General features: G+C 43.7%; 1 protein-coding gene across 7 annotated transcripts in view; it reads right to left on the bottom strand.

Annotated features, from left to right (window-relative positions):
- Window positions 1–9,062: 9,062 nt before the first annotated feature.
- The window catches only part of KIF4A (kinesin family member 4A), a 78,728-nt gene continuing 60,920 nt past the window's right edge, over window positions 9,063–26,870 (bottom strand). For 4 of the 7 annotated variants that reach the window (XM_007507607.3, XM_056809337.1, XM_007507608.3 and 1 more), the window contains 10 exons: window positions 22,693–22,787; window positions 21,300–21,429; window positions 18,386–18,556; window positions 18,036–18,143; window positions 16,405–16,482; window positions 15,945–16,043; window positions 15,205–15,372; window positions 11,256–11,372; window positions 9,912–10,034; window positions 9,063–9,770 (listed from right to left, as the gene is read on the bottom strand). In XM_007507607.3, coding sequence (XP_007507669.1) covers window positions 9,558–9,770; window positions 9,912–10,034; window positions 11,256–11,372; window positions 15,205–15,372; window positions 15,945–16,043; window positions 16,405–16,482; window positions 18,036–18,143; window positions 18,386–18,556; window positions 21,300–21,429; window positions 22,693–22,787 — 1,302 coding nt within the window. In that variant the 3' untranslated portion in view covers window positions 9,063–9,557. The remainder of the gene's footprint in view (window positions 9,771–9,911; window positions 10,035–11,255; window positions 11,373–15,204; window positions 15,373–15,944; window positions 16,044–16,404; window positions 16,483–18,035; window positions 18,144–18,385; window positions 18,557–21,299; window positions 21,430–22,692; window positions 22,788–26,870) is intronic. The other 3 variants (XM_001368376.5, XM_056809336.1, XM_016426808.2) reach the window with 3 other exon arrangements.

Here is a 26,870-nt window from a genome sequence, read left to right as displayed (position 1 = left end):
CGTCCACGAGTTAGGTGCTGTCTACACTTCCCTCAGTGGAAGGGGTAGAGGAGAACAGTTTGTAGCAACAGCCATTTGGCAGCAGACACAGGCACTGTGAAGCACCCAACTTCATCCACTGCATCCTAGGCCATCGCCAGCCATTTTGACTTTAGTCTGTCCACTGGATTTGCATGATTCTGTGCAGTGAACCTTTCATGACTTCATGGAATGGAGCTCCTCTTCCCAGGTGTTTGTGACCTACCATTCCTGCCAAGTACGCCAAAACAGAGAGCTCTCAGTTCAAGGCTGCATGAACAGTTCCAAGATCTCCTGGGAACGGGTTAACTCCCCTGTTCACACTCTGGGGAGGATAGATTGTGTCTCTCGAGAAGAGCTTGAAATCTGGTGGGCTGCTTACAATAAACGTTCATTATCCCTCTTTGATAATGTTCCAGTCTTTCTTTCTTGCGACTCCATAGCTGTCCTCCGACAGCTCTAAGCTGTCCCCCGACAGTTCTAAACTGTCCCCTATTGCGACTCTGTAGATGTCCCCGGCAATTCTGGAAGAGAGAATGAGGCTGATGACTCTGTGTAACTGCCTCACTGAAATCCAATTCAAGCAAGTCAAGGCATCACTTGTGATATCTTTGGTGTTGGAAGATGAAGTCCAAACAACAACATTGCACTCATACTGCATACATCTTGTATGTCCAGCTTCCCTCATGGTGTCTCCCTCCAAACAATGGAAGCTCCTGGAAGGCAGGGGCTGTCTTTCCTTGTCTCATGAGCACCCAGGGCCTGGCACCTGGGGATGCTTAATAAATGCTTGTCCACTGACCAGTCAGGGCTCTTTCCTGATATCACCATCCCTCCCAGATTTGTGGAGGGCCCCCTCAGGGAACATGCCTTACTTTCCCAGAGAGGCAATGTGGAGCGATGGACAGAGAACTGTGAAGAACACAGTTCAGGTTCTGTCTCTCACACACTTGAGTCCTGATCCTGGACAAGCAGCTTTGCCCTTCTGGATCCTCGCAAGACTCCTAAGTTGCATGAAAGGTACTGACTTGCCTCGAGAGAAGGAGTTTCCTTATCTGGGAGTTCCCCATATTAACAAAATCATAGTCCTTATGTCCTTATTTCCCCTTGGAAGCTGGTTAGGGGTCTAACCTTTATGATGGAGGAAAGAGAAGGGATTAATGACCATTTCACAGATTTGTAAAGTTGTATACTTCAGCAGCCATCTACTCAAAAGGAACCCCCAACTCTAGCATAGCCCCTATGGTCCGCCAAGCCTTTGCTTGAAATCCCACTTCTGGTGGCAGCCCAGACCAATTTTGGACAACCAGAATTGTTTTTCCACTTCAAAGCCTAAATTGACCTTTTTGCAATGTCCCAGCTCCACCATGCATGGCTCCTTGTCCTGCACTCTCCTCTGTGGCCAAACAGAACAAGGTTTAATCCCTCCCTCACCAAATACTTATTTTAAAAAACATACGTCATTAAGTATTTCCCAATTACATGTAAACATTTTTGAAACAACCAGTTCTTAACATTTTCCGTTCAAAATCCTCTTCTTCCTTCCAAGCTCTATCTCCTGAGGAGGCAGCCAAGCAATCTGATATTGATCTTACACGTGAAGTCATGCAAAGCCGATTTCCATATTAGTCATGTTGCAAAAGAAAGCAGTCACACAAGATTCCCAAGAAAAATAGACCTTTCTGAAAGTCGGCTTTGACCTGCATTGCATTGAGTTACTTGGCCCTCTCCCTGGAGATGGAGAGCAGTTTTTTCATCATGGATCCTTTGGAATTGGCTTGGATCATCCAATTGAGCAGAAAGGCCAAGTCCTTCCCTGTTACTTATTCTTCCAATATCGCTCTCCCCGTGTACATCGTTCTCCTGCTTCTGCCTGCTCCATTTTTCATGAGTAAATATGTCTTTCCAGGCTTTTCTGAAAGCATCCTGCTCAGTCATTTCTTATAGAACAAAAGAATTCCATCACAGTCACATAGCATGCTTTATTCAGCCATTCTCTCTTCAATTTCTAGATCTTTGCCACCACAAAAAGCTGCAAGAAATGTTTTTGTACATAATAGAGGGCTCCCCTTTTCTTTGATCCCTTTGGGATATAGACTTCGTAGTGGTATTGCTGGATAAAGGGGCATGCACAATTTTATAGCTCTTACAGTGGAGTTCCAAATTCTTTACAACAGTTGGACTACTCCACAGCTCCACTAACAACACATTAGCACGGCCAGCTAGGTGGCTCAGTGATTGAGAGCCAGACCTGGAGTTGGCAGATCCCAGGTTCTAATCTGACCTCAGATACTTCCTAGCTGGGTGACCCTGGGCAAGTCACTGCACCCCCATTGCCTATACCTTTCAGGTCTTCTGCCTTAGAACCAATACACAGTATTGATCCTAAGACAGAAGGTGAGTGTTAATACATTAATTAGTGTCCTAATTTTCCCACATCCACTCCAGTATCTGATAACTTGTGAGGTGGTATCTCAGAGTCATTTTAATTTGCATTTTGCTAATCAGTAGTGATTTGGAGCATTTTTCCCCCATATGACTATTAATTGCTTCCCCCCCCCCTTTTGAAAACTGCCCATCCATATCCTTTGACCATTCATCAGCTCTCATTTTTTTGCCCATTTGTCTCTGTTCCTCTATGTTTGAGAAATAAGGTCTTTAGCCAAGAAACTTGCTATAGTTTCCCATGTTGGCTGTGTTTTTTGATTCCATGACATTAGAATGAGCCACTTGACTTCCTACAAGCCTGTCTCTCGTTTGGTCAGAAACGCTTCCCTCTTCCACAGATCTGACAGGTAAGTGTTTCCATGCTTCCTTCACTCAATGGCATTTGCAGCAAAATGAGAAATGAATCCGTTTGGATCTTATTTTGGTATACAGTGTGCAATGTTGGTCTCTGCCCAGTTTCTTCCAAAGCTTGGATCTGTAGGTTTATCACACACTAGACTGCGATGGTTTTTTGCAAATGAATATTGCGTACCTAATCCATTCTACTCGTTCACCAATCGATTTCTTGGGCAGCCCCAGATGGTCTTAATGATTAGTAGGGACTACTAGTAGAAAAGGTGCCCCAGGCCTTTTTTAAAAATTTAAAATAATTTGTTTAGTCAATTTAGAACATTATTCCTTGGTTACAAGAATCATGTTATTTCCCTCCCTCCCCTCCCCCACCCTTCCTGTAGCCGATGTGCAATTCCACTGGGCATTACATGTGTCTTTGATCAGAACCTGTTTCCATGTTGTTGGTGTTTACATTAGGATGTTCATTTAGAGTCTACATCCCCAGCTATATCCCCTCGACCTGTGTATTCAAGCAGTTTTTCATCTTCTGTGTTTCTGCTCCCATAGTTCTTCCTCTGGATGTGGATTGTGTTCTTTCTCGTGGATGCCTCCAAGTTGTTTAGGATCACTGCATTGCCACTAATGGAGAAGTTCATTACATTCAATTGTGCCACAGTATATCCGTCTCTGTGTACAATGTTCTCCTGGTTCTCCTCCTCTCACTCTGCATCACTTCCTGGAGGTCCTTCCAGTTCACATGGAATCCCTCCAGTTCATTATTCCTTTGAGCACAATGGTGGAATACTAATTCCATCACCAACAGATACCACAATGTAGTTCAGCCATTCCCCAATTGAAGGGCATCCACTCAGTTTCCAATTTTTTGCCACCACAAAGAGTGCAGCTATGAATATTCTTGTGCAAGTCTTTTCCCTTATTATCTCTTTGGGGAACAAATCCAGCAGTGCTATGGCTGGATCAAAGGGCAGACAGTCTTTTAGAGCCCTTTGGACATACTTCCAAATTACCCTCCAGAATGGCTGGATCAATTCACCACTCCACCAGCAATACATGAGTGTCCCAACTTTGCCACATCCCCTCCAGCATTCATTACTTTCCATTGCTGCCATGCTAGCAAGTCTTTTTGCTAGTATTCTATTTAAGATTTTTGCATCTATATTCATTAAGAAGATTGGTCTGTAGTTTTCTTTCTCCGTTTTTGACCTGCCTAACTTTGGAATCAGAATCATATTTGTGTCATAAAAGGAATTTGGTAGACCTCCTTTTTTGCTTATTCTGTCAAATAGTTTGTATAATATTGAGATTAGTTGTTCTTTGAATGTTTGATAGAATTTATTTGTGACTCCATCTGGACCTGGGGATTTTTTTCTTAGGGAGTTTTTTGATGGCTTGGTCAATTTCTTTTTCTGATATGGAGTTGTTTCGGTATTCTATTTCTTCCTCTGTCAGTCTGGGCAATTTATGTTTTTGTAAATATTCATCCATATCGCCTAGATTGTCCTATTTGTTGCCATATAATTGGGCATAATAGTTTTTAATGATTGACTTAATTTCCTCTTCATTAGAGACAAACAATTACACATACACAAAAATGGTACTGATTCCAAAGACAGGCAGGTCAAAAACAGAGAATGAAAACTACAGACCAATCTCCCTAATGAACATTGATGCAAAAATCTTAAATAGGATACTAGCAAAAAGACATAATTAGAGGTCAGGATCTCCCTTTTCATCTTGGATACTGTCAATTTGGTTTTCTTCTTTCCTTTTTAAAATTAGATTGACCAGTAATTTGTCTATTTTATTTGTCTTTTCAAAGTACCAGCTTCTAGTCTTATTTATTACATCAATAGTTCTTTGACTTTCAATTTTATTAATTTCTCCTTTGATTTTTAGGATCTCTAATTTAGTCTTCATCTGAGGATTTTTAATTTGTTCACTTCCTAGTTTTCTAATTTGCAGGCCCAATTCATTAACTTCTGCCCTCTCTAGTTTGTTAATATATGAATTCAAGGATATAAATTCCTCCCCCCACCCCTAAGTACTGCTTTGGCTGCATCCCATAGATTTTGAAAGGATGTCTCATCATTGTAATTTTCTTCAATGCAATCACAATGCAATGAAAATAATCATTAATAAGGGTACATGGAGAGGTAAATCAAAAGTTGGAATTGGAAACAAAACAATACGAGTCTCCAAAATCAGTTAGTTAATTGTTTCTATGATTTGTTCTTTAACTAACTGATTTTGAAGACTCATAGTTTCTTTTCCAATTTTGATTTGCCTCTCCATGTATCCTTACTAATGATTATTTTCATTGCATTGTGATCTGAGGTTGCATTTATTATTTCTGCTCTTTTGCACTTGTTTGCCATGTTTTTATGCCCTAGTACATGGTCAATCTTTTTGAATGTACCATGTGCTACTGAAAAGGTGTATTCCTTTTTGTCCCTATTTATTTTTCTCCACATATCTACTAACTGTTTTTTCCTAAGATTTCATTCACTTCTCTTACCTCTTTCTTATTTATTTTTTGGTTTGATTTATCTAGTTCTGATAGAGGAAGGTTCAGGTCTCCCACTAGTATAGTTTTCCTATCTATTGCATCCTTGAGATCCACTAGTTTCTCCTTTAAAAAATTTGGATGCCATGCCATTTGGTGCATACATGTCGAGTACTGATATTTCCTCATTGTCTACACTGCCTTTTATCAGGATATAATTACCTTCCCTATCTCTCTCTCTCTCTTTTTAATTAAACCCTTACCTTCTGTCTTGGAGTCAATACTGTGTATTGGCTCCAAGGCAGAAGAGTGGTAAGGGCTAGGCAATGGGGGTCAAGTGACTTGCCCAGGGTCACACAGCTGGGAAGTGTCTGAGGCCATATTTTTCCCTATCTGTTTTGACTAGATCTATTTGGCTTTTTCAGATATCATGATTGCGACTCCTGACTTCTTTTTCTCAGTTGATGCCCAATAGATTTGGCTCCATCAGCTATGTGTATCTACCTTCCTCATGTGTGTTTCTTGTGGACAACATATGGTAGGGTTCTGGTTTCTAATCCACTCTGCTATTTGCTTCTTTTTTGTGAGTGAGTTAATCCCATTCACAGTTATGATTATCAGCTGTTTATTTCTCAGCATTTTGATTTCTACTCCTAGTCCTGCCTTTTCTTCTACACTGTTTTATTTTTAATCAGCCCCCCTAATTCCCACCCTTATTTTACTTCCCTTTCTACTCCCCCTCCCTTCTTATTCCCCTCTTATTTTCTTTACAGTGTTTTTATACTACCCCCCTCCCTCCCTTGTACTGCTTCCCTCCCCACCAGTCTGTTTGTTACCCTTCTACTTCTCTATAGGGTGCAAATCAATTCTCTGCCCCAATGTATTTGCTTGTTCTTCCCTCTGAGTCCATTTCAATGCACGGAGCTGAATATTTCCTATATCCAACCTCTTTACCCTTCCAGTGTACTGATGTTCTCCCCTCTCCCACCATGAGCTTCTTTATGACATATAAATTTACCCCATTTTGTTTCTTTTCCCATTTCTTTTAGTATTAACTTTTTAAAGCTCTAGTTGTATATACATATATATACACATATATGTATTTGTGCATACATATATCTATATACATATTTATGTCTTGTCATTTCATCCTATACAGTTTGTCATTGTTCCCTCTAAGTATAATTCTTCTAGCTGCCCAGGTGATAATAACAATTTTTAAGAGTTGCCAATGATCTCTTTTCTTATAGGATACATATCATTTTAACTTATTGGGTCTCTTAAAAAAAAGTTGTTTGTTTTTCTCTCTCCCCCCCCCCCCTTTTCTTAATTACCTTTTGACGATTCTCTTCAGTTCTGTGCTTGGGCATCAAATTTTCTGTTTAGGTTTGGTCTTTTCTTTACAAATGCTTGGAATTCTTCTATCTTGTTAAGTGACTATACTTTCCCCTGTAAGAATATAGTCAGTTTTGCTGGGTAATTGATTCTTGATTGTAGACCTAGTTCCATTGCTTTCTGGAATATCATATTCCATGCCTTTTGGTCCTTCAGTATAGATGCAGCCAGATCCTGTGTTATCCTCACTGTGGTTCCATGGTATTTGAATGACTTCTTCTTAGCAACTTGTAGTATTTTTTCCTTGGTCTGATAGTTCTTGAATTTGGCTATAACATTCCTGGGTGTTGTCAATTGGGGATTAAGTACAGGAGGTGAACTGTGGATTCTTTCAATCTCCACTTTTCCCTCTTGTTCTAGAATATCAGGGCAGTTTTCTTGGATAATTTCCTGTAGTATGATGTCCAGGCTTTTTTTCTTCTGTCATGATCTTCCATTAGACCAATGATTCTTATGTTGTCTCTCCTGGAACGATTTTCTAAATCTTCTGTTTTGTGAATGAGGCGCTTCATATTTTCCTCAATTTTTTCATTCTTTTGATTTAGTTTTATAGTGTCCTGCTGCCTTGTGAAGTCGCATGCTTCTAGTTGTATTCTGGTTTTTAAAGACTGATTTCATCCCTGGATTTTTGGTCACCCTTCTCCTTCTGATCTTTCATCTCCTTTGCCTCATTTTCAAGCTTATTGATTTTGGCTTTCAAGACACTGTTTTCTGTTTCCAGATGACTTATCTTACTTTTTAAGCTCTTTTCCCAGTTGTCTTCAGTCTCTCTTGTGTTTTGAAATCTTCCAAATCCTGTATCCAATTTGCTGAGTTTTCTGTTTCATTGCTTGGTGGTTCCCTCCTCCTTCTCTGTTCCATTTACTCTTTGTTCATTGCCTGTATAGAAGCTGTTGATTGTAATTTTTTTCTTTTTCTGTTGTTTGCTCATTTTTACCCTTTCTTTACTCCCTGCAGTTGTCTGCGCTCTTGCTCCTCTCATTTTTTTTTTTTGTTTTGGGATTTTCTGTCAGTCTTCCCTCTTGGATCTTTGTTGGCAAATCTCTCAGCGCAGTCTGTGGGGGATGGGTTTTGGAGCTTGAACTTCCATGCCCTCTGAAGATTTTGATGGGATTAAGTTCAGCTAGGTTGGGCTGGATGTGCCCTGAGGCTAAAACCTCCTGGAAGGGGGGAGCAACATGGAGGGTCTTCCCTGATCCAACTAGGCTGCCCGCTATGTGCTCCTTCTCTTACAGCTTCCCCACTGCCTGTGTTTGATGCTCTGAGCCTGGCACAGCTTTGCCAGCAAGGTACTCCCTCCAGACCAGCGCCTTTGCCCGCCTAGAGGTTCCAGCTGCCACTGGAGGGTTAGTGCTCTAGGTGAGGGAGGGGTCCTGGGACTTTCCTTCTTCCTTCCCCTTAAATGGGACTGTTCTTGAATTCAGGCTTTGGGGGGGGGGAGGGCGCGTACCTTTTGAGTCCAGCAAGAGGGTTCCTTGGCTGTCTTGTTGTTAGGTTTGATTTTCAGTCTCCTAGGAGCATTTAGTTTGTAATTGGTACCGAAGGGTTTCCAGAGGTCTGAACTTTCGCTGCCTCTACGCCACCATCTTGACTCCTGCCCCAGGCCTTTAAGAAAGGCTCCATCTATTCCTATGCTTTTGAGTGTTGTTAACAGAAATGCTAGTTGTGTTTTGTTGTATTTCCTCAAAGGACTTTTCTGAATCTATTGAGATAACCATCTGGCTCCTGTTGGTTTTATTATTGAAATGGTCACCTATCCTGGGATGAACTCCATCTGGTCACAGGGACATCTTTAGGACATACTGATGTAATCTCCTTGCTAGTATTTTTATTTAAAATGTTCACACTGATATGCATTAAGGAGATTGGCCTGTGTAGTTGGCTCTGTTCATGCTCCCCCTGATGTAGGTATCAAAACCATTTTTTTTGTCATAAAAGAAATCTGTCCACCAAATACTTAAATTAGCCATTTGTCTCCACCTAGAGTTTCCTCCAGGCTACCCACCCAGTTCTTCATCTGCTTCTCACATGGCCCGCTCTTGATCCCTGTCCTGTACCCTGTGTTTACTAGGAATTGGGAATTCTTCTGATCTTCTCAGTGTCTTTCCTTCACATGTGTCCTGATGAGGGCATAGTACTGGGGGAAGCTGCGCCTCTCTGAATTCAATCCAAAACTGTCTCAGCATCTTTGGCTGTGGTAGCACACTAGTGGATTTGGTTCCCTGGATTCTAGTCTACTCCTCCCCACTCCCAAACATCTTCTGATTCTAAAGAGGTGAGAACAACGGCCAAATTCTAGTTTTTGCAATTATTGCCCTAGCAGGCAGGCAGGCAGACAGACAGAAAGGATTCCAAAGTTTATTTATTCATCTAACATTAACTTAACAAAGGGTCCTAAATTATTGCCTTAAGATCATGAAGCCCAAGTATCTCTAGTCTCACTAAAACAACAGGGCAGGGCACACCCCTGTCCCAAGGCAGAACCTCTATGCCTCTAAGCTGAGCCAGACTCCCCACAAAGCCCATGTTGATTTGGGGCGCGCACCAGACTGATTTCTGACATAAATTCTGGAAAGGGAAAAACTTCTCAGCTGACATGTGTGGGACCTTTTAGGGCTATGGGATGGCTCAGCACTCAACAGTTCCAGGCAGCCTGTTCACAACAGAGGCAGCATCTGGAGAGAAGGAAGATAATGAAGGGATGTGGAAGAGAGGGGAACAGCTTTCTCTTTATTATGCAACAAATAACCAGAAATCCAACAACCTCACTAAAATCCCTCTCCCTCAGCAACCTCTAAACCAGCACGAAGATGCCTCCCAGGCGCAAGGGCTTCTACCTTTAGAGGCCTCCATCCTCTTCACTGATGGGGGTACAGCCAGAGAAAAAGCTAGTGGTACTATTTAGAACGCGCTTCTTCTTCTTCTCTCCTGGGGCCTTGTTCTCCTGGGAGGCAGCTGCAGGTCCAGGCTCTAGAGGGGCAGAGGAAGGAGTCTTCTTCTTTAACTTGGTGACTGTCAGTACCTGGCCCACATCATACATCTCTCGAAGAATCTAGGAGGACAGAGATGGTGATGAACAAGCCACTCAGACGGGCTTCATGTTGGCCTTGAATGACAACTCTTTGTCATGGCCATTCCTTCTTGACATGGTCTTCTCCCCCTAAGCCCTGCCATTTCTTATGGCAGCTCCTACCTTGTTGTTGGGAGTAGCACAGACAGGATTAAAGAAGTTCAGTCCTGGGGTCACTTCTGTGGGATCCTCTAGCTTGAAGGAGCCTTCAGAGTCCTGGGTATTTTCTGCACTGGTGGATGCATCCTGAGAGATGGACAGGCAGACTGTTATGGGAACAAGATCTGACCTGCTTTTCCTCGACTGGTTAGAAGCAGTGTTTGCCCAGCTGTGAGGCTGCTAATATCTTTTAGAGCAAGGCAGAAAGGAGTATAAACCAGTGTTAGCTGTTAGCCAAATGAGAAAGAAAAGGGGCCAGCAGAGGTGAGACCATCTTTGGGCATGTTTCTAAGGTAAATTTGAGAATGGCCAGGGGTGGACAGCTTGGCGCACTATAGTAGCCATTCAAAAGGGCAGCAGAGCTTTGTGGCCTTGGTTCCCCCAGATGGGCATCACCATTTAGCAGGGAACTGCACCAGGCCCAGAGTTCTGAGATAACAGAAAGGCTTTAATGCTTGGTTCTCAGAGATTCTGGCACTCTGTGAACTGGTTGGGCTGGCTGCATGGGTGTTCCTGACAGAGGCAGCAGGCTTAAGGTCTAAGTCTATGAGCCTAGAAAAGAGAGCTAGAATGGGAAGTAGGAAGAAACAGCTAGACTTTCTAGCTTTGTGGCCACTGATGGGCAAATCACTTACCCTCTAGGTAAAACCAGAGATAATATTTAGATAGACCTGCCTCATGGGGTCGTTGGGAAGAAAGTACTTTGGAAACCTGACCTGTGTAAATACGAGGAATTAGAGACCAAATTCCACCAAGGCGAGGCCTACAGCTCATGAAGACTTTCTATCTCTAGCACCTGGCATAGGGCTTCCTACAGGAGACTACCTGAATGATCTGCACCAGCTGAGGGGTACTCCCAGTATGGGAACAGGGCTGCACAAACTGCCCCATTTAGGCAACCTGATGGGTTAACTGTTTGGAAAAACCTAAGGGGCTACAAGATTTCTGAGGCAGAAACCTGAAGGAGGAAGACCGAGAGAGATGGACCTCTACCCTTCACCCCAGGTAGGGGTGAGAGGAGAGAAGGAAAAGAGAGAAATCATTTTAAGACGGTTGGCATTACTCTCCCACTGTACTATGTCACATGGCCGATGTGTGGAGACTTTTGCTGAACTGCCCATTTCTCTTCCCAAGGGCTCAGTGGGAGAGGAGGAAGAAGTGATCTGTTTGGAAATGAGGGCAATGTGTGAAAATAAAGAGATCAATCCAATCCAAAGCAGGAATTTGGCAAAAAGATGCTCAGGCCAGCAGGGAGGGCCTGTGTTGGCCAGGGAAAGGTGAGCAGCAAGGGGCTAAGACATCACTCACCACCTGCTGCTCTCGGTTCCTACACTTCCCAGGGTCACAGCTACAGTCTGCTCCGCAGCCCGCCTTTTGCTTCCTGCACCCACATTGTTTATTTCCACACCAACCCTTGCAGGAGCACTGCAAAGCAGGAAGAGAAGAATCTGAATTAGAGGAGGTCACAAAATGGAGGGCTGTCCATTCTTCCTTCTAGCACTGGCTCTTAGGTTTCAGATCCCTGTGGTAGTTACTCTGGTGTCCACACCTCCACAATCCAATGACACCTAGTGACAATCTGGAAAAGGCTTTTCTGAGACTAGCAATTTATTGGTCAGTCCAATGCACACTCTGTTAGGTGCTAGAGACATAAGTAAAAAAGAAGGAAGCAAGCCCTCCTTGCGAGGAGCTTTCATTTTAATGGAAACAGCAAGCACATTATCGAAATATACACTGCATAAATACAGTGACTAGATCCAAAGTAGTTCAATTCATGCATGAGCAGTTGGAGGCACCAGGAAAGGCTTCCCATAGAAGGTGGTACCTACAAGGCAGAGGTAAGGAAGGATCAAATTCTAGGTGTGGAGGACAAATGGAGGAGTGTTCTTTGTGAGGAACAGAGAGAAGGCCGACTGGGCTAAGGGGCAGTGTGAGAGACAGTGAGAACCAATGAGGATGCAAAGGTCAGTTGTGGCCAGGTTGTGTGGAGCTTTTGAAACCAAACAGAAATTTCTATTTTCTTTTGGAAGCCACTAGAGCTGGCTGCAGCAGGGGCTACAAGGGCAGCTTGCACGTGAGGAGATATACTCCGGCAGCACAATATAGACTGCACTGGAATGGGGAAGACTGAAGAGGAGGCTGCTGTGAATGTCTAGGTGAGAGCTGGCGAGGCTCTGAATTAAGGAGGGAGCTGTGGCCGTGGAAAGAAGGGGCCTGATAGGACACCTCTTATGAAGGTAGAAAGGGCAAGATTTGGGCAACTGATTGACTGGAGATGTGGGGCTTGAGAGAGCATGCTAAGATTATCACTCACAGGAAATGGAAGGAAGGTGGTGCCTTAGACAACAATCGGGACGTTTACAAGAATCACGGGTTTGAGGGAGGAAAGGGTCCTGAGTTCAGTTTTGACACGTTGTGTTTAAGATGTTTAGGAGACATCCAGTTTGAAAGGCCCAATAGGCAACTGGTATCACAGGACTGCTGCTACAGAGACAGATCTGTGTAGAGATGGTAATTAAATCCATGGGAGCCAATGAGATTACCAAGAGTACATGTGAAGGTAGAGAAGAGGGCCTAAGGCGGGACCTTGGGGAAGCCCCTCAGTCAGAGATGCTTGGCCAGCCATAGTTCCTGAGAGAACGGTGCCCTGCATTCTTGGGGACAAGAGTGCCCAACAGCAGCTAGGCAGAGCATGAGGACTGAGAAAACAGCTGTCAGATTCGGCAACGAAGAGAGCAGGCTCAGTGGAGAGAAGAGGCCAGAAGCCAGGCAGGCAGGATTGAGGAGTGAGAGGCAACATTCCAACTACTCTAAGACCAGAGGCCAAGCAAAAGGAGGCAGAAAGAAGTGCAGGTTCTGGATGTTACCTGCCATCCCACCCAAACTCCTCCTCTACCTCCAGAATTTGCAAAAAAGGGCTGTGATCCAGCAGGCTGGCAGTTCAGTTGACAGGGCTTTGTTCCCTTCTGAGCCTCATAGGCAAAAATGGAAAAACTCCCAGGTCTTGATGCAAACCTCTTCCTCTCAGGCTATCTTATACTTGCCTGCTGGGGGTCAGTGAGAGGCAGAGACAAAGAGCACCAGGCTAACAGCTGAGAGATCCATGGGCTCGGCTTCTGTCTAACTCCCTGGACCTCAGTTCTCAGCTCTAAAGAAAGGACCAGGATATCTTCAAAGTGTTTGCCAGATGCTTGGAAGAAGCGATGACAAAGCCTGCACCAAGGCCTGGAATTGCAAGCCTGTTCCAAAGCATATGCTCTAATCTAGTCTTACTTCAAAGACTTCTAGAATGGCAGAGCTGGAAAGGATCAATCCCAAGCTCCTCATTTTTCTGACAAGAAAAGCGACGGCCCCTGGCATGGACAGATGCCTCGTTCCCCTTACTTATTCCCTGTGACTGCAGACAAGCCACTGGTGCTCTCTGAGCTCCATTTTCTTTATTTACAAATCGAAGCCACTGATATCCATCTTCCCTCTCTAAGAGTTGTTGTGAGGAGCTCTGGGAAGCTGTAAAGCCCAATATAAGTGGGAGTTGTCATCCATATTATCCATTATTGAGGTGAGAGGCAGTTCAGTGGCTCAGTGGACGGAGAGCTAGGCCTAGAGATGGGAGGTCCTGGGCTCAAATCTGGCTACAGATACTTTCTAGTTGTGAGACTGGGCAAGTCACTTAATCCCAACTGCCTAGCCTTTACTGCTCTTCTGCCTTGGAACCAATATTTAGTATTGGTTCTAAGATGGAAGGGAAGAGTTGAGAGAAAAAAAAAAGATCAGAGGTGATCGGTGCCAAAGCCAAAAGACCTCAAATCTCTTGGTGCTCTTTCTACTACCTCACACTGCCTATTCATTAACAGCTTTGGGCCACAAGGCAATATACCTAACACGGGGCAGCTAGGTGATACTATGGATTTGAGCTCTAGGCCTGGAGTCAGGAAGGTCTGAGTTCAAATCTGACCTCAGACACTTTCTAGCTGTGTGACTCTGGGAAAGTCACCATCTATTTGCCTTAATCCATTGGAGAAAGAAATGGCAAACCACTCCTGTATCCTTGCCAAGAAAACCCCATAGATAGTATGGTGCACAGAGTCACGAAGAGTTGGTTATGATTGAATGACTGAACAATAGCAACATGGCCAAGTGACAAACTGGGCTCCTGGGGTGACTTTGGATATCACTACGTTAGTTTATTCCATCCAGGCTCTTTCCTGATAACCCAGTGTGCACACGTATGCATGCAGGCAGGCAGACAGGTATGTGTGTGTGCATACACATACACACGCGCGCGCGCACACACACACACACACACACAGCACCACAGAAAGGAGAAACTTGCAACTTTTAATCCACCTTCCTACCAATGTGGCCTCTAGTGCCTTCTAGTACTTACCTCTCGGAGACTCCCTTGCTCCCCTCAAAGAGATGCCATCTCCCATGCGATGCCACTGTCCTCCCTGGAAATGCTAGCACACTCAGTTTGCCCGCTATGTCCTCCCAGATTGACTCTACCTAGCCTAATTGAGCTGACCATCCCTAAGTCAGCTGTAGGAAACTTGAGCCAGTCCAAGTGGTGCTCAATAAAGTGAGGCTAACTGAAAGACTCTAAACTCCCAGAGCTTTTCTCTGGTACTCTGGGAGTCGGACAAGAAGCAGATGGCCAGTGAAAGTCAGCTGTTTTCATGAGGGTCAGTACAAATGAGAATGAACTGTACCTGATGGACCAAAGAAGGACTGAGCAGTCCCACTAGCAACAGGGAAGAGCTGCTGCTGGAGAATGGACAAAGGAGAGACTGGAAGTGACCTTCCTTACAATCATTAAAGAATGGGATTTGGGCAAAAACAGCTCATTCCCAAACAAAGAACTTCCTACTGACAGGTCATATTGTTCCTGAATGGCCTTAAGCTGGCATCCAAGCTACTGATTCAGGATTCTCCCAAAGTCAGTATCTTTCCCTTGACTCAAAGATGGAGAATCAGTAGGGGTGGCGAAATGGGTGAACAAGAGAGGGCTCCCATTGCCCAAGTTCTCGGTCTCAATGTAATTGTGGAACATACACTTCAACAGACTTTGAACTGCACCTTGAAGGCAACTAAGAGTCATCTCTTGACTGCTAGGCTCACAGAGCAGCCTTCATAACTGCCTTGGGAGAGGCAGAGTCTAAGAGAACATGGTAATGGGGAAAGTTGGCTCAGAGGCCTCAAATGCTGTGAAAGCCAGGAACAAGGACTGTGGCCAGAGATCTGGGGAAGTAGCTCTCACCCCTTGTACGTTCTTCTTGGAGCCTTTGACTAGTTTTTTTGGCTTCCACTCATCATCGTCCTCATCGTTATCAGCTTCACTCCCAGAAGGCTCTGTGTTAGATTTCAGATCCTCAACTTCCATAGTTCGTAACAGGAGCTTTTCTTTAGCTGGACGGGAAGGCCTTGGCTAAGAAGAGAAAAGGTTATCGTTATTACAAGGTTAAGGTTAAAATAAATAAACAGGCACCACATCCTTTCTGGCAGCTGTTCCCAGCTGCATTTTCAGGGCAAAGTCTTCCTACTCTCTCAAGGATACTTGACTTGGCTTCGTCAGCTAGGATAATTCTGCTTTAATCTTTGGCCTCACACAATTCTAGAAGGAATGGAAATCGGAGACAGAAATCTGAGGGAGTATTGAAGGGTTTCATGGTCTTGTGAGATAAGTATCTTTGGAGAGACAGCTGAATAATAGTTCTCATCCTTCCGTCTCCCTTCAGAGGCTTTGATGTGACAGAGAACTCCTCTGCAAGCACTGTTCCCATCCTGATCTCCTGGGGGGATAGCAGCAGCCAGCTTTTCTTCAGATTTCCCTGGCCAGTTAAGGGCAAAAGTCATGCTGGGATGTGGGCATGAAGCTCATGGTAGGGGTTTTATAAAAGGAGTTCTGGGAATCTACTAGCAAGTTCAGAACCTGCCATACCTAAGCTCCCAAACCAGGCTATGAGATGGCATGACTGGCATTGACTCTGGCTATTGTACCTTGGGTGGGATATACTCAAAGGAAGAATCTGGAGACAGAGTGGAGACATTTGGAAGGTGAAGTTTCTTCCCGCTGACCACTTGGAGAAGGTTCAGTTTCTGTTTGAAAAGAAAGACAAAGCTCACATGAAGTGTTAGGCAGCCTTCGAGCACACAGCCAAAACCAAAATGATCCAGTATCACGTGAGCTTTGGGATCCTCATTTTTTAAATCACAGTCAAGTCATGCCAAGGAGCCGCAGCTAAAGAGGCTGAAGGCACTTTCCCAGATGAGAATTAGAGTTAGAATTAGACAAGGGCAAACCCCCAAATTCTTGTTCAATCCATTTGGAAATACGTGTGATACTCAATATACACTACAAAGTGTAAGCCATAGAATCATACTGAGGACTCTTCTTAAAGAGTCTTAGGTTCCGCAATAACAGGGCTTCCCAGATCTCACAGGTGGGTGGGAACCGTACCTGCTTGATGGCTTCATTCTCTTGAAGAAGCTGGTGGTTTTGCTCACACACTTCCCGCATCTTCTCAAGTTCTTCATCCTGTTTCCAGGTTAGGTGGGGTTATTTTGGGCCCTGCACGTGGACTACCAAACAACTCCCGTGGATAAATCCCCGCTGTTACAAGGGTGCTAGCTGCTTCCCACTGGAGCAATGGAACCAGCCAAAAGTTCGTATTTGTGGCTCCTGGGCCTCATGAATGCTAGGCTTTATTCTACTGCTCTCAGTAGCCTTGTCTCCAATACTGGCAGCCATACCGCTTTCCACTGCCTAACCCTTTAAGGATGCCTTTGCTGTTCTTGACTAGGTTCCAGCCTCCCTTTCCCCTTATCAGAATGAATAAGAGACGAGTGAAGATTCAGCTTTGTTTTCTAGCAGCTCAGAGAAATTTTGGTTTATGGTCTTAACTAAGGGAATGTTATATGCTAAACAAGTGTGGGCCACATTGTAGCTCGCTGGGAAGACAGGCTCGAAGAAACCTACAAAATGGATTTGGGGGAATGGTGGTGGGGGTGTCATTCTAAATTGGGAAGAAGTTAGCACTTTCACATGTTGCTATGTGCCTCCAGAAGAAGAGATTCAGACTCGTGGCATTTTGCAAACACGTTAGGTCCTAGCTAAGAGCCAGTTCAGGAGTATCAGGCTGCTGAGGGACAACTGGATCACTTCCTAAGCAATGACAGCTCAACTGTCCTTCGTCCTAGAGATCTTGTGTACTAGCACAAAGGTGATGCTCTTGGAACTGCTTCTAGAGCCTGGTTATTATTCCAGAGGGTTCCTGGATTCAGTGAATCATGAAGCTGTGTGGCTGATCAAATGAGGCCAAAGCATAGTAGTGACAGTTGAGAAAGCAGATCAGAAATTACAATATACCCAATGCCAACGGAGGGAAAGACAAGCGGAGCTCAGGTCAAAGACAATCATCATGCTGGCATCATCAATGCCAGCACTACAGGACCAAAGTCCCAAGAGCCTGCCTTGCCTGTTAAGTACAAAAGCAGAAAGTGACATTCATTCCCTAACTATTCCTTAAGCATTTATACTCTTTTCAAGGCTACAGTACTATACAATTTGGGATTGATTGGGGACAGAAATGAGGAACAAACCCTGCCCTCAAGTTGCTGACAATCTCCTGAAGGAGACAATAAGTTTGTCCAAGGCCATTTGAGGAGAGCACAGTAACAACTAGGGAGGGAAGGAAAGGTTGTCCAGAGGAGGTGGCATGGAGTTTGAGGGAATCTAGGGATTCTAAGAGGCGGAGGGGAAGAGGAAAGCACACTCTAGGCAGGGGGGACAGCTTGCCTATGAAGGCATGTAGGCCCAAAATCAAATGACAAGTGTAGGGAAAAGGAAGTTTGACTTCTACTGTGAGGTGCAATCCCTCAAGCACTTTTACCGAACTATTTGGAAGATGTGTATTTTGTGGGGTGAGGGCGACAGGCTGGGGGTCGGTTTGCGGGTTTCCTGGTGTCTTTCATCCAAACGAACTTGTATCAATCAAAACCCCTATTCTGAAGGAGTGCCCGCTACATGGTGAAGAATCCGTTCTTCTTCCCACACAAGTCCTATGGCCTGTTGCCACTTCAGCTCAGTACCTGAAACTTGAGCCTGTCAAGCAGTTGCTGTTCCCGTTCACTCACGGAATCTTCTAGCTGTGTCTCCACCACTTGGTTCTGCTGCAGCTGGCTAAGCAGATAGAGCACCTGGAGAAAGGCAGAGTCCATGTGTTGGCTTGTTCCCATGGGCTGCACCCAGAGAACTAAAGTAATTCTAGGTTATCCCAAATGCTGCTCTAGGGCATTGCCCAGTGGTGGTGGTGTGTGAGTAAGTACACTGTGCTCGTGGTGGGAACTAGCTCCTGGCCAGGGGCAGAAGCACAACATGGGCCAGACCTGGTCAGCGCTACTGGGGAGGGACGAAAGGGGTGTCTGGACGGCCACGGCACCTTCTCTTGGTGCTGCTGCTCCAACTTCATCATGTCCTCCTGTAGCTCATTCTTCATCTCGGTAGTCTGACTGCGTTCCTCAGTGAGCATCTTCTGCAGGTCAGAACAGCAGTCCTTGCTCTGTTTCAAGTGGCTTTCGAGTTTGCTGTTCTGCACTTTAGAGGCAACCAGCTAGAAAGGGTATGAGAAGATTAATGAACCCAGAGAACTGCTACTTTTCTATGCACTAAGCTGGGGAATCTCCATTTTCCTATCATGGGCAATGGACATGGATGTCTTTTAGTCTGAGTCTATTACCTTGGCTGGGGCACTGTCAGCCAAACTATCAGAAGACTTTCAGAAACCTCTAAGGGGCCCTGGATTGGTCTCCTTTCTCCAAGCAGGCAATAGTCAAAAGCCCAGAGAAATAGGGCACAGCATGTCACAACTCTGGCACACAACAAGTTACGACAAACCCTCCTGCTCGACTTGGCCCCACCTTATACGCTACTCTCTCTGCTCCACGGTCAGAACGTGTATGTATTGGCTGACATTGCATAAACAGGTCTTGTCTGCACATGTTTTTTTAAGGATATCATAAACACGACTTCACTTTGACTTCAGGGCCTCTACTGTGAGCTGTAAATGTTTATAAAATTAATTGGGATTCTTTCATGAGATGAAATCGATGAACCCCATGCCAATCAATATTAATCAGCATTTGCTTAGAGCTGGCCAAGTGCCAGGCCTTGTGTTTAATGACTGGGAAAACAAAGAAAAAGCACGGACATCCCCAGTTCTCAAGGAGCTTCCATTCTAACTCGAGAGACAATACAGATCTCCTGTAAGAGGTGCTGCTGAGAAAAAAAGGAAAAGCCCCTTACAGGAGCTAGCCCCTAAGCAGAGTCTCAAAGGAAGTCAGTTGAGGAGGAAGGCTGTGAGTGCAAAGGGGTGTGTGTGTGTGTGTGTGTGTGTGTGTGTGTATTTTTTAATATATATAAGTCGACATAGATGGGTATAGACAAGATACCTATAGAGGAGAGGGAAGGTAACTTTGAAAGGAATGGTCCGTAGCAGCTAGAGGAACCAGGAAAGTGTGCTTCAGCTGAGTCTTAAAGGAAGCCAGAGAGTCTAAGCCATAGACCAGAAGAAAGAGAAATCCAGGCATGGGAAAAAGCTAGCACAAAGGCACAAAGACAGGAGATGGAGCGCCCTGTGCAAGAAATAGCAATGAAGCCAGAGCGGCTGCACTGTAGAGTACACAGAAGGGCTAGAATGGAAGAAAATTGGACTTCCAGTAAAGGGCTAATTCATGAAAAGCTTGAGATGCCAAACAAAGGATCATCTCTGATCCTAGAGACTGCTGGGAGCCCCTAGAGATTCTTGAGTAGGAGGTGAAAGGGTGAGAGTTACACTTTAGGAAAATCATTTCAGTTTCTGGGTGGAGGCTGGATTAGAGAGAAACCTGGAACAGGGAGACCAAACAGGAAGCTATTATAACAGTTGAGCCAAAAGATACTAGGAAAGTGGCCATGGTTGATGTATGAAAGATAAACGTTTTAAGATTTGGCAACCAAGTGGTTATGTAGAGTGTGAAGGAGCAAGAGGAGCAGAGGATAACATCAAGACTGCAAAGCTGGGAGAACAGTAAGAGAGAAGCTTTGGTGCTTTAGTGGGGGGAGAGGGGAGATAACAAGTTCTGTTTGAAAGGTCCAACAGGCAGTTGGTGAAGTGCGACTAGAACCTAGAGAGACTGGGACTTAGATTAGAGACGTGAGAATCTTTGCATGCACAGAGATGGTAACCAAACCCATAGGAACTAACGAGACCCCTAAGAGAGGCAGCATGGAATGAACCTCCAGGGGAGACGCATTTACTGGTGGTCTGGACACATCAGTGGATGAGATATGGGTGAAGATATGGCAAAAGAGATTGACAAAGAGAAAGTGGACTGGCAGGAGAACCAAGAGAAGAGAGGCTACCTAGGAGAAGATGGTCAACAGTGTCCAATGCTGCAGAGAGCTCAAGAAGGACAAGGATGCACAAGAGGGAGGACCTTTGATTTGGCAATTCAGAAATTATACCCGAGAGAAGCATAGAACTGAGAGAAGAAGAAGTAGAGGCACCAATTATAGATGGTTGAGGAGGTGAGGAGAAATTTAGGCCAATCTAGGCAGCTTTGGTAAGACGACTGGGTATTTTTTAAGGAAAGGACAGACTTAGGTGGGTTTGAAGGGGAAAAAAAGCCAGAGGAAGAGATGGAATATTATTGGAGGGAGTGGGGCTGGTGCTGGAGAAAATCTGTTGGGAGAGATAGGATAGGATGAGATCACATATAGAGGGGTTGGTCTTGGCAAGACATTTACAAATGGTGGTAATACCCCAATTGTAGCTTTAGACTTTTAACTTGTCTCATGAAAATGCCTAAACTAAGTGGTACAGACACTTAAGACAATTTAACCAAATCAATATATGCTCTCCTGTAGCAATTTAGGCCTCTAGTTTCTGGTTGGAAGGAAGTCAAAATGGAACAGGTGATTATCATTTTCCTTAGCCTGGCCTAGTATACACACCAGAAGAGACCATTCCTGGCCATCTCTTACTCAGAATTTAGAACTTCTTTCTTTAACCCTGCCCCCCCCGCCCCCCCACTCCCTGCTCTGCGTGCCTGCATGCGTACGGCCCCAGTCTGCTAAACGACACTGTACTCTGAGTCTGGGACATCATCTTGATCTTTTACGGACATCGTCTTGACAGAAATCGTGTAAACATCTTTCCTATCCTTCCTTCTATCAGGCTTTCCCTTTCCTGCTAATCGGATTTACTGGTCTCATGCTGAAGTCTAGCATGACAAGCAAATAATGCCCCAGGCCAAGAGCCTGTCTCCATTCCCACAGCCATTACCTTAGCTCCCAAGAACCAGAACGCCACTTACCTCTCCTATCAAATATTTGAGAGCACACTTGGCCTCCAGAATGGTTGCAATATTTTCCCAGCGGTGCCTCGCCCTGTCTTCACTGTCTGCATCCAGCAGTTTCTGTTGTAGGTCAGCGATTTGGGCACTCCTTTGGGAAAAGAAACAATGAAGACTAAGGAGAAGAGAACTGAGAAAGGCAGCATGCATAGTAGAAAAGGCACTAGACTGGAAGTCAGAAGACCTGAGTTCAAATCCTGCTTCAGACACAGACCAGCTGTGGGTCTCTGGCCAAGCCACTAAAGTTTCCTCATCTGTAAAACAAGGGTGATGGACTTGATGGCCTCTAAGATCCATTTCAGGTCTATGAACCTTGAAGATACTCTCCTAGCAATTTTTTTTAAACCCTTACCTTCCGTCTTGGAGTCAATACTGTGTGTTGGTTCCAAGGCAGAAGAGTGGTAAGGGCTAGGCAATGGGGGTGAAGGGACTTGCCCAGGGTCACCCAGCTGGGAAGGGTCTGAGGCCAGATTGGCACCCAGGACTGCCCATCTCCAGACCTCTCTCCATTGGGCCACCTAGCTGCCCCAAGAAGCAATCCAATGTTGACTGGACTCCCCTCTCTTCTTCTACCTTCTTCGAACTTTCTCCAATTTAGCACTGAATGTTCCTCATGTACTTCCAAAACCAGCTAGCTCAAAGATCATTTTCCTCAGGCAGGTGCCTCTCCTTAAACCAACTCTCTTCATTCCCTACTTGGCACACTCCCCCAGTGTTCCAGTGCCAATTTACTCATACGCATCTTATAGTCATTTCCACTTGAGAGCAAGGGCTTCTTGAGCTACTTATCTTCAATGCTCTGGGAAAACCAGGCACTCCAATATTCATGATTTGTAAATGTAAACAAAGACCAAGAAACAGTGGGTACTGCTAGGAGCAGTCTGAAAAGTCTATGATCTAAAGCCAGTCCAAAACATTACTCCTGGAAAATAGGTAATGTGACTGCAGAAATCCCACGGTGCACAGGACCAGACTAGAAGACTTAACTTCTAGGCCCAGCCTTATTGCTAACTTGATAAGTTACCTTGGACAAGTCACTCTTGTGGTTTCTTTCTCTCTCTCTCTCAGAAATGGTGGGAAGACATCATCTTTAAAGGTTCCACCCAACATTCTGTCCCAGAGATATTCTACTCTGACTTCTTTAAATCGTTCTCAAGGATCCAGGTTATTGCTGTTGTTTTAGAAATGATTCCACATTTCAAGCATGCCAGCATCTTCCGCCTTTACAAATGAGGTCTTTGATACGTGGAGCTGCTGGATTTACTTATTAATTCCATATAGCCAGAAGAAATCTAGTTTCCAATTGGAAATCAACTGTGAGTCTTTTACAATGTTTTAGAGACAGTCTACTTACCTCAGCTCCATCTCAGTCTCAAGGCTCTCTATCTGTTTTGTGACAGAATCATCTGATTCATAACACTGCAGATCAGCAAGTGAATACGTCCGCCTCTATAGGGAAAGATTCGGGAATGAAGGGAGAAGGATCAAAGAAGCACTGTTAATGTCTAGCACATTCATTATATTTATTTCACTACTGATAATATTTTGGTCGCCCAGTCATGTCTGACTCTCTGTGACCCTATTTGAGGCTTTCTTGACAAAGATATTGATGTATTGTCATTGCAGTCTCCAGTTCATTTTACAGATGAGGAAGCTGAGCCAAGCAGAGTGGAGCAACTTACCCAGGATCACCTAGCTAGTGTCTGAAACCACATGTGAACTCAGGGAGCTGAGTCTTCCTGACTCTCTCCACTGAGCCCTCTAGCTGGCCCACTTTGCTAACCTTAAAGGGCTATAGAAACGCCAACTAGTTTACTACTTTCTATTTCTTGACTTTTTCTTCATTTTCCAGAATATTTTGATAACGACTTTGCAATACACGTTTTCAAATTTGGAATAAAGGCCATCTTAATCTCAGTCCCACCCACCCTGCCAGACTCCCAGGTGTTCCCTGAACATTTTTAGCAGTTTGGTTTTTCGTTATAAATGTAATGCTGATGTGATTTAGCTCTAGGAAAAAAATCCCTTGGTACCAACCGACTTGGAGACTATTTGCCATTTTTGACTTCCCCATCAACCTTGACTATTCCTCCAATTTTGCTATTTCCTTTATTTCAGACATTAGAGTTTTATAATTATCTCCACGTGTCCTACATAGGTAGGTTAATTCCCAAATAACTGACATTTGATATTGTAGCAGGTGAGGTTTGTTTCTGTTTTTTTTTTATTTTTAATTTTTTATATCGCTAGTAAAGAAGAATGGAAAAGATCACCATGGCTTAATCTTGTATCCCAAAACCTTGCTGAACCCAATTATTGCCTGCATGAATTTTGTGACTAAGGCAAATGGATTTTCCTCGATATTTTAGCAAGCCATCTATAAAAGCATGTTGATTTGCTTAATTGTTTCTTGTTTTATTGCAGTTCGAATACTATGCTGGATAAAAGCAGTGAAAATAGGCAGCCTTGTCCTGAGACTATTTCTCCACTACACATTATGTTGTCTCCTGGGTTAAGAACCCTTTTTATTGTGTTGAAAAAGTCCCTAATTTATACCATGTGTGTGTGTGTGTGTGTGTGTGTGTGTGTGTGTTTTAAAGCATAAATATTAGATTATATCAACAGTTTAATTTCATCTACTGTTGGCTACCTCCTGCCTATGTCATATCATACCAAGTTTTCCTGATGCTGAACCAGTCTTGCCTATCAGGTGCAAACTCCTTTTGGTCATTCGGAATATTTGGGAGGAAAAAATGTTTTAATACTAATAACATAGTTTGCAATTAGGCTCAAATGCCAGAAGCAATTCTATGTAATTTATCACAAATCTACATCCAAGCCATTTCTATCTTGGAGAGAGAGAAGTGGTATGAGCTGACATGTTTCCCTGTGCCTGCTCCTCTGCTCCAAGCCAATTTAAGCTAACATTTATAAGAATAATGGAGGAGGAGGAGGAGGAGGAGGAGGAGGAGGAGGAGGAGGAGGAGGAGGAGGAGGAGGAGGAGGAGGAGGAGGAGGAGGAGGAGAAAGAAGAGATCATAAGATATAAATCCAGAACTACTCAGTGTCCAGGCCTTCCCAGACTACTTTCCTCAAGGACTGAAAAAAAGTTCTACATCTTAACTTTGCATGTGAGAGTCCACTGCCCTTGGGAAAGCTGTGGTGGCAATCACTGCAAACAAGCAGTGGGTGGGGAGACCACAATCTTAGATGGATGAGAGTCACAGTTAGTAATCCTCATTACTCCATTTCAAAGGACAGTCAGAAATGGCATTTTTAGAGAACAACTAAAAACATATAAAACATAAAAGTAGCTGTTAAAATTTTAGGAAGAGGGGCAGCTAGGTGGTATGAAGATTAAATTGAACACTCCCCTGATTATAACAATGAAAATACTTAACTCTCCCCTGATTGTGAAGATTAAATTGTAACCCTTAATTTAGATTTAAGTATAAACACTTAAGTACTTAAGTATGAAGAGCTGCCCATTTTATATCTAATCACCACTTAATCATGAAGTGGGAGGTCTGTGACCCACATGTACAATAGTGGGTAATGAATCAGAATCGACTAACTGCCTTCTGGGCAGTCCTAGAACAGGACTTCAGCTGTGATTGGTAGATGTAGAATTAGGGAAAGACACAGGAAGTGACACAAGAGAAAATGTCTTTAAAAGGAGCTGTTACTTCCTGTGAGAAGGCAAGTCTTCAAGCTTTCAAGTTGAGGCTGGTGAAGAGGGGCAGAAGAATCTGTTGACTGGACTGACACGTGATAAGTGAAAGGCTGACTCTTAACTGCTGGATTTTTTCCGGAAAAAAGAAAAACGTCCTCTGGAGAGACCTACTCTTGAGGAACACTTTCTTGGTCCTTGGCTTTGCCAAGGCTGACTGAAACTAATTCTCTCTGCTTGGAGGGGCCAGGAGTAAATTACTTAGTGCTCAGGGTAGATATCTCACCTTATCCTCTCTCTGATTTCTTGCTTCACTCTTTCTACATTTTGTAAATAAAATCTCTTTGGAAATAATTAAGTGACCACACTCTTAAATAATCAAGTCCAACCCTTTAAAAATTAACCCCTTTGCCCCCCTTACAGTGGTTCAATGGATTGAGAACCAGGTCTAGAGGCAGGCGGTCCTGGGTTCCCATTTGGCCTTGTCTAAGCTAGAAAGTGTCTCCGTTCTAGCTGTGTGACCCTGAGCAAGCCTAGTCCTTACCTTCTCTTTTGTCTTGGGACTGTCTCTGTCTTGTCTTGGGACTGATACTTAGTAACCAATGATTCCAAGACAAGAGGTAAGGGTTTAAAATTTTTTTAGGAAGACAGCTCCTAGAACATGTTAGATAAATGGCCAAAGAATATGAACAATTTTCAAAAGAAGTACAAATTGTTAACCATTTACTTGACATTACTCGAAACTCGGGAAGGGGGAATCAATATAATGAAAAAGTTCAAAATAGAAAATTTGAAATAAGAAAAATTTGAAAATGAAAAGAAAAAAATGGACTTAAAAAATCAATAATAGATTGGCTAATTTGACTTTTAAAAAGAGAGAAAAATCAAATGATCAGTGTGAAAAATGAAAAAGGTGAATTAAAGAAAAATGAAGAAATTAGTAATTATATTGCCCAAATTATGCAAATAAAACTGACAACAATAAACTAAAATGGATGAATATTTGCAAAAATGCTTAGACATCGTGGACTGATAGCCCCCAGCACTTAAGATTAACTGGAGAAATAGAGAATGATAACAGAAAAATGCCACTTCTGGGGGGGAAGGGAAATTAAACATGAACTCCCAAAGAAAGAAACCTTAGGACCAGATAAATTTACATGTGAATTCTATCAAGTATCCAGGCAGAAAGTAATTCTAATGTTATATAAGCTATTTGAAAACTAGCAAAAGAAAGGGTCCTACCAAAATTCTTCTAAGAAACAAAGGTGGTCCTGATATTTAAGCCAGGGAGTCAACATGGAGAAAAGTAAACTACCGGCTAACATTCCAAATCAACACTGGTGCAAAGCTTGTCAATATTAATGAGGCAATTGTAGCAGTGGATGTAAAAAGATGATCTACTCTGACCAGGTTAAACTGATACCAGGATTGCGGAGAGCAGGAAAACTATCAACATAATCAAACATCTTTAAAAACCAGAACTGTAACAAGAATCATGGTTCAAATGCTGGAGCAGAAATGCAGAAGAAAACATATGATTTATTTCTTGTCTATTTGGGTATAGGATTTGGGGTTTTGGTTTTAAAAGATTATTCACTTACAAAATGAACAATATGGAAACAGGTTTTGAGTGATAATACATGTAAAACCCAGTGGAATTGCTTGTCAACTACAGGAGAGTAGAGGGAGACAACACGAATCATGTAACCTTGGAATATTTATGTGTAGCTTAGTTACTGGAATAAAATAAAAGAAAATTTAATTTTAAAATATTTTCCCATGGTTACATGATTCATTTTCTTTCCCTCCCCTCTTCCTTCTCCTCTCCCAGAGCTGACAAGCAATTCCACTGGGTTATA

This window comes from Monodelphis domestica, chromosome X, assembly GCF_027887165.1.
Source record: "Monodelphis domestica isolate mMonDom1 chromosome X, mMonDom1.pri, whole genome shotgun sequence".
In the NCBI taxonomy this organism is placed as follows: Eukaryota; Metazoa; Chordata; class Mammalia; order Didelphimorphia; family Didelphidae; genus Monodelphis; species Monodelphis domestica.
The sequence above is the reverse complement of the archived record's forward strand: the minus strand, read 5'-3'. Positions and strand labels throughout refer to the sequence as shown.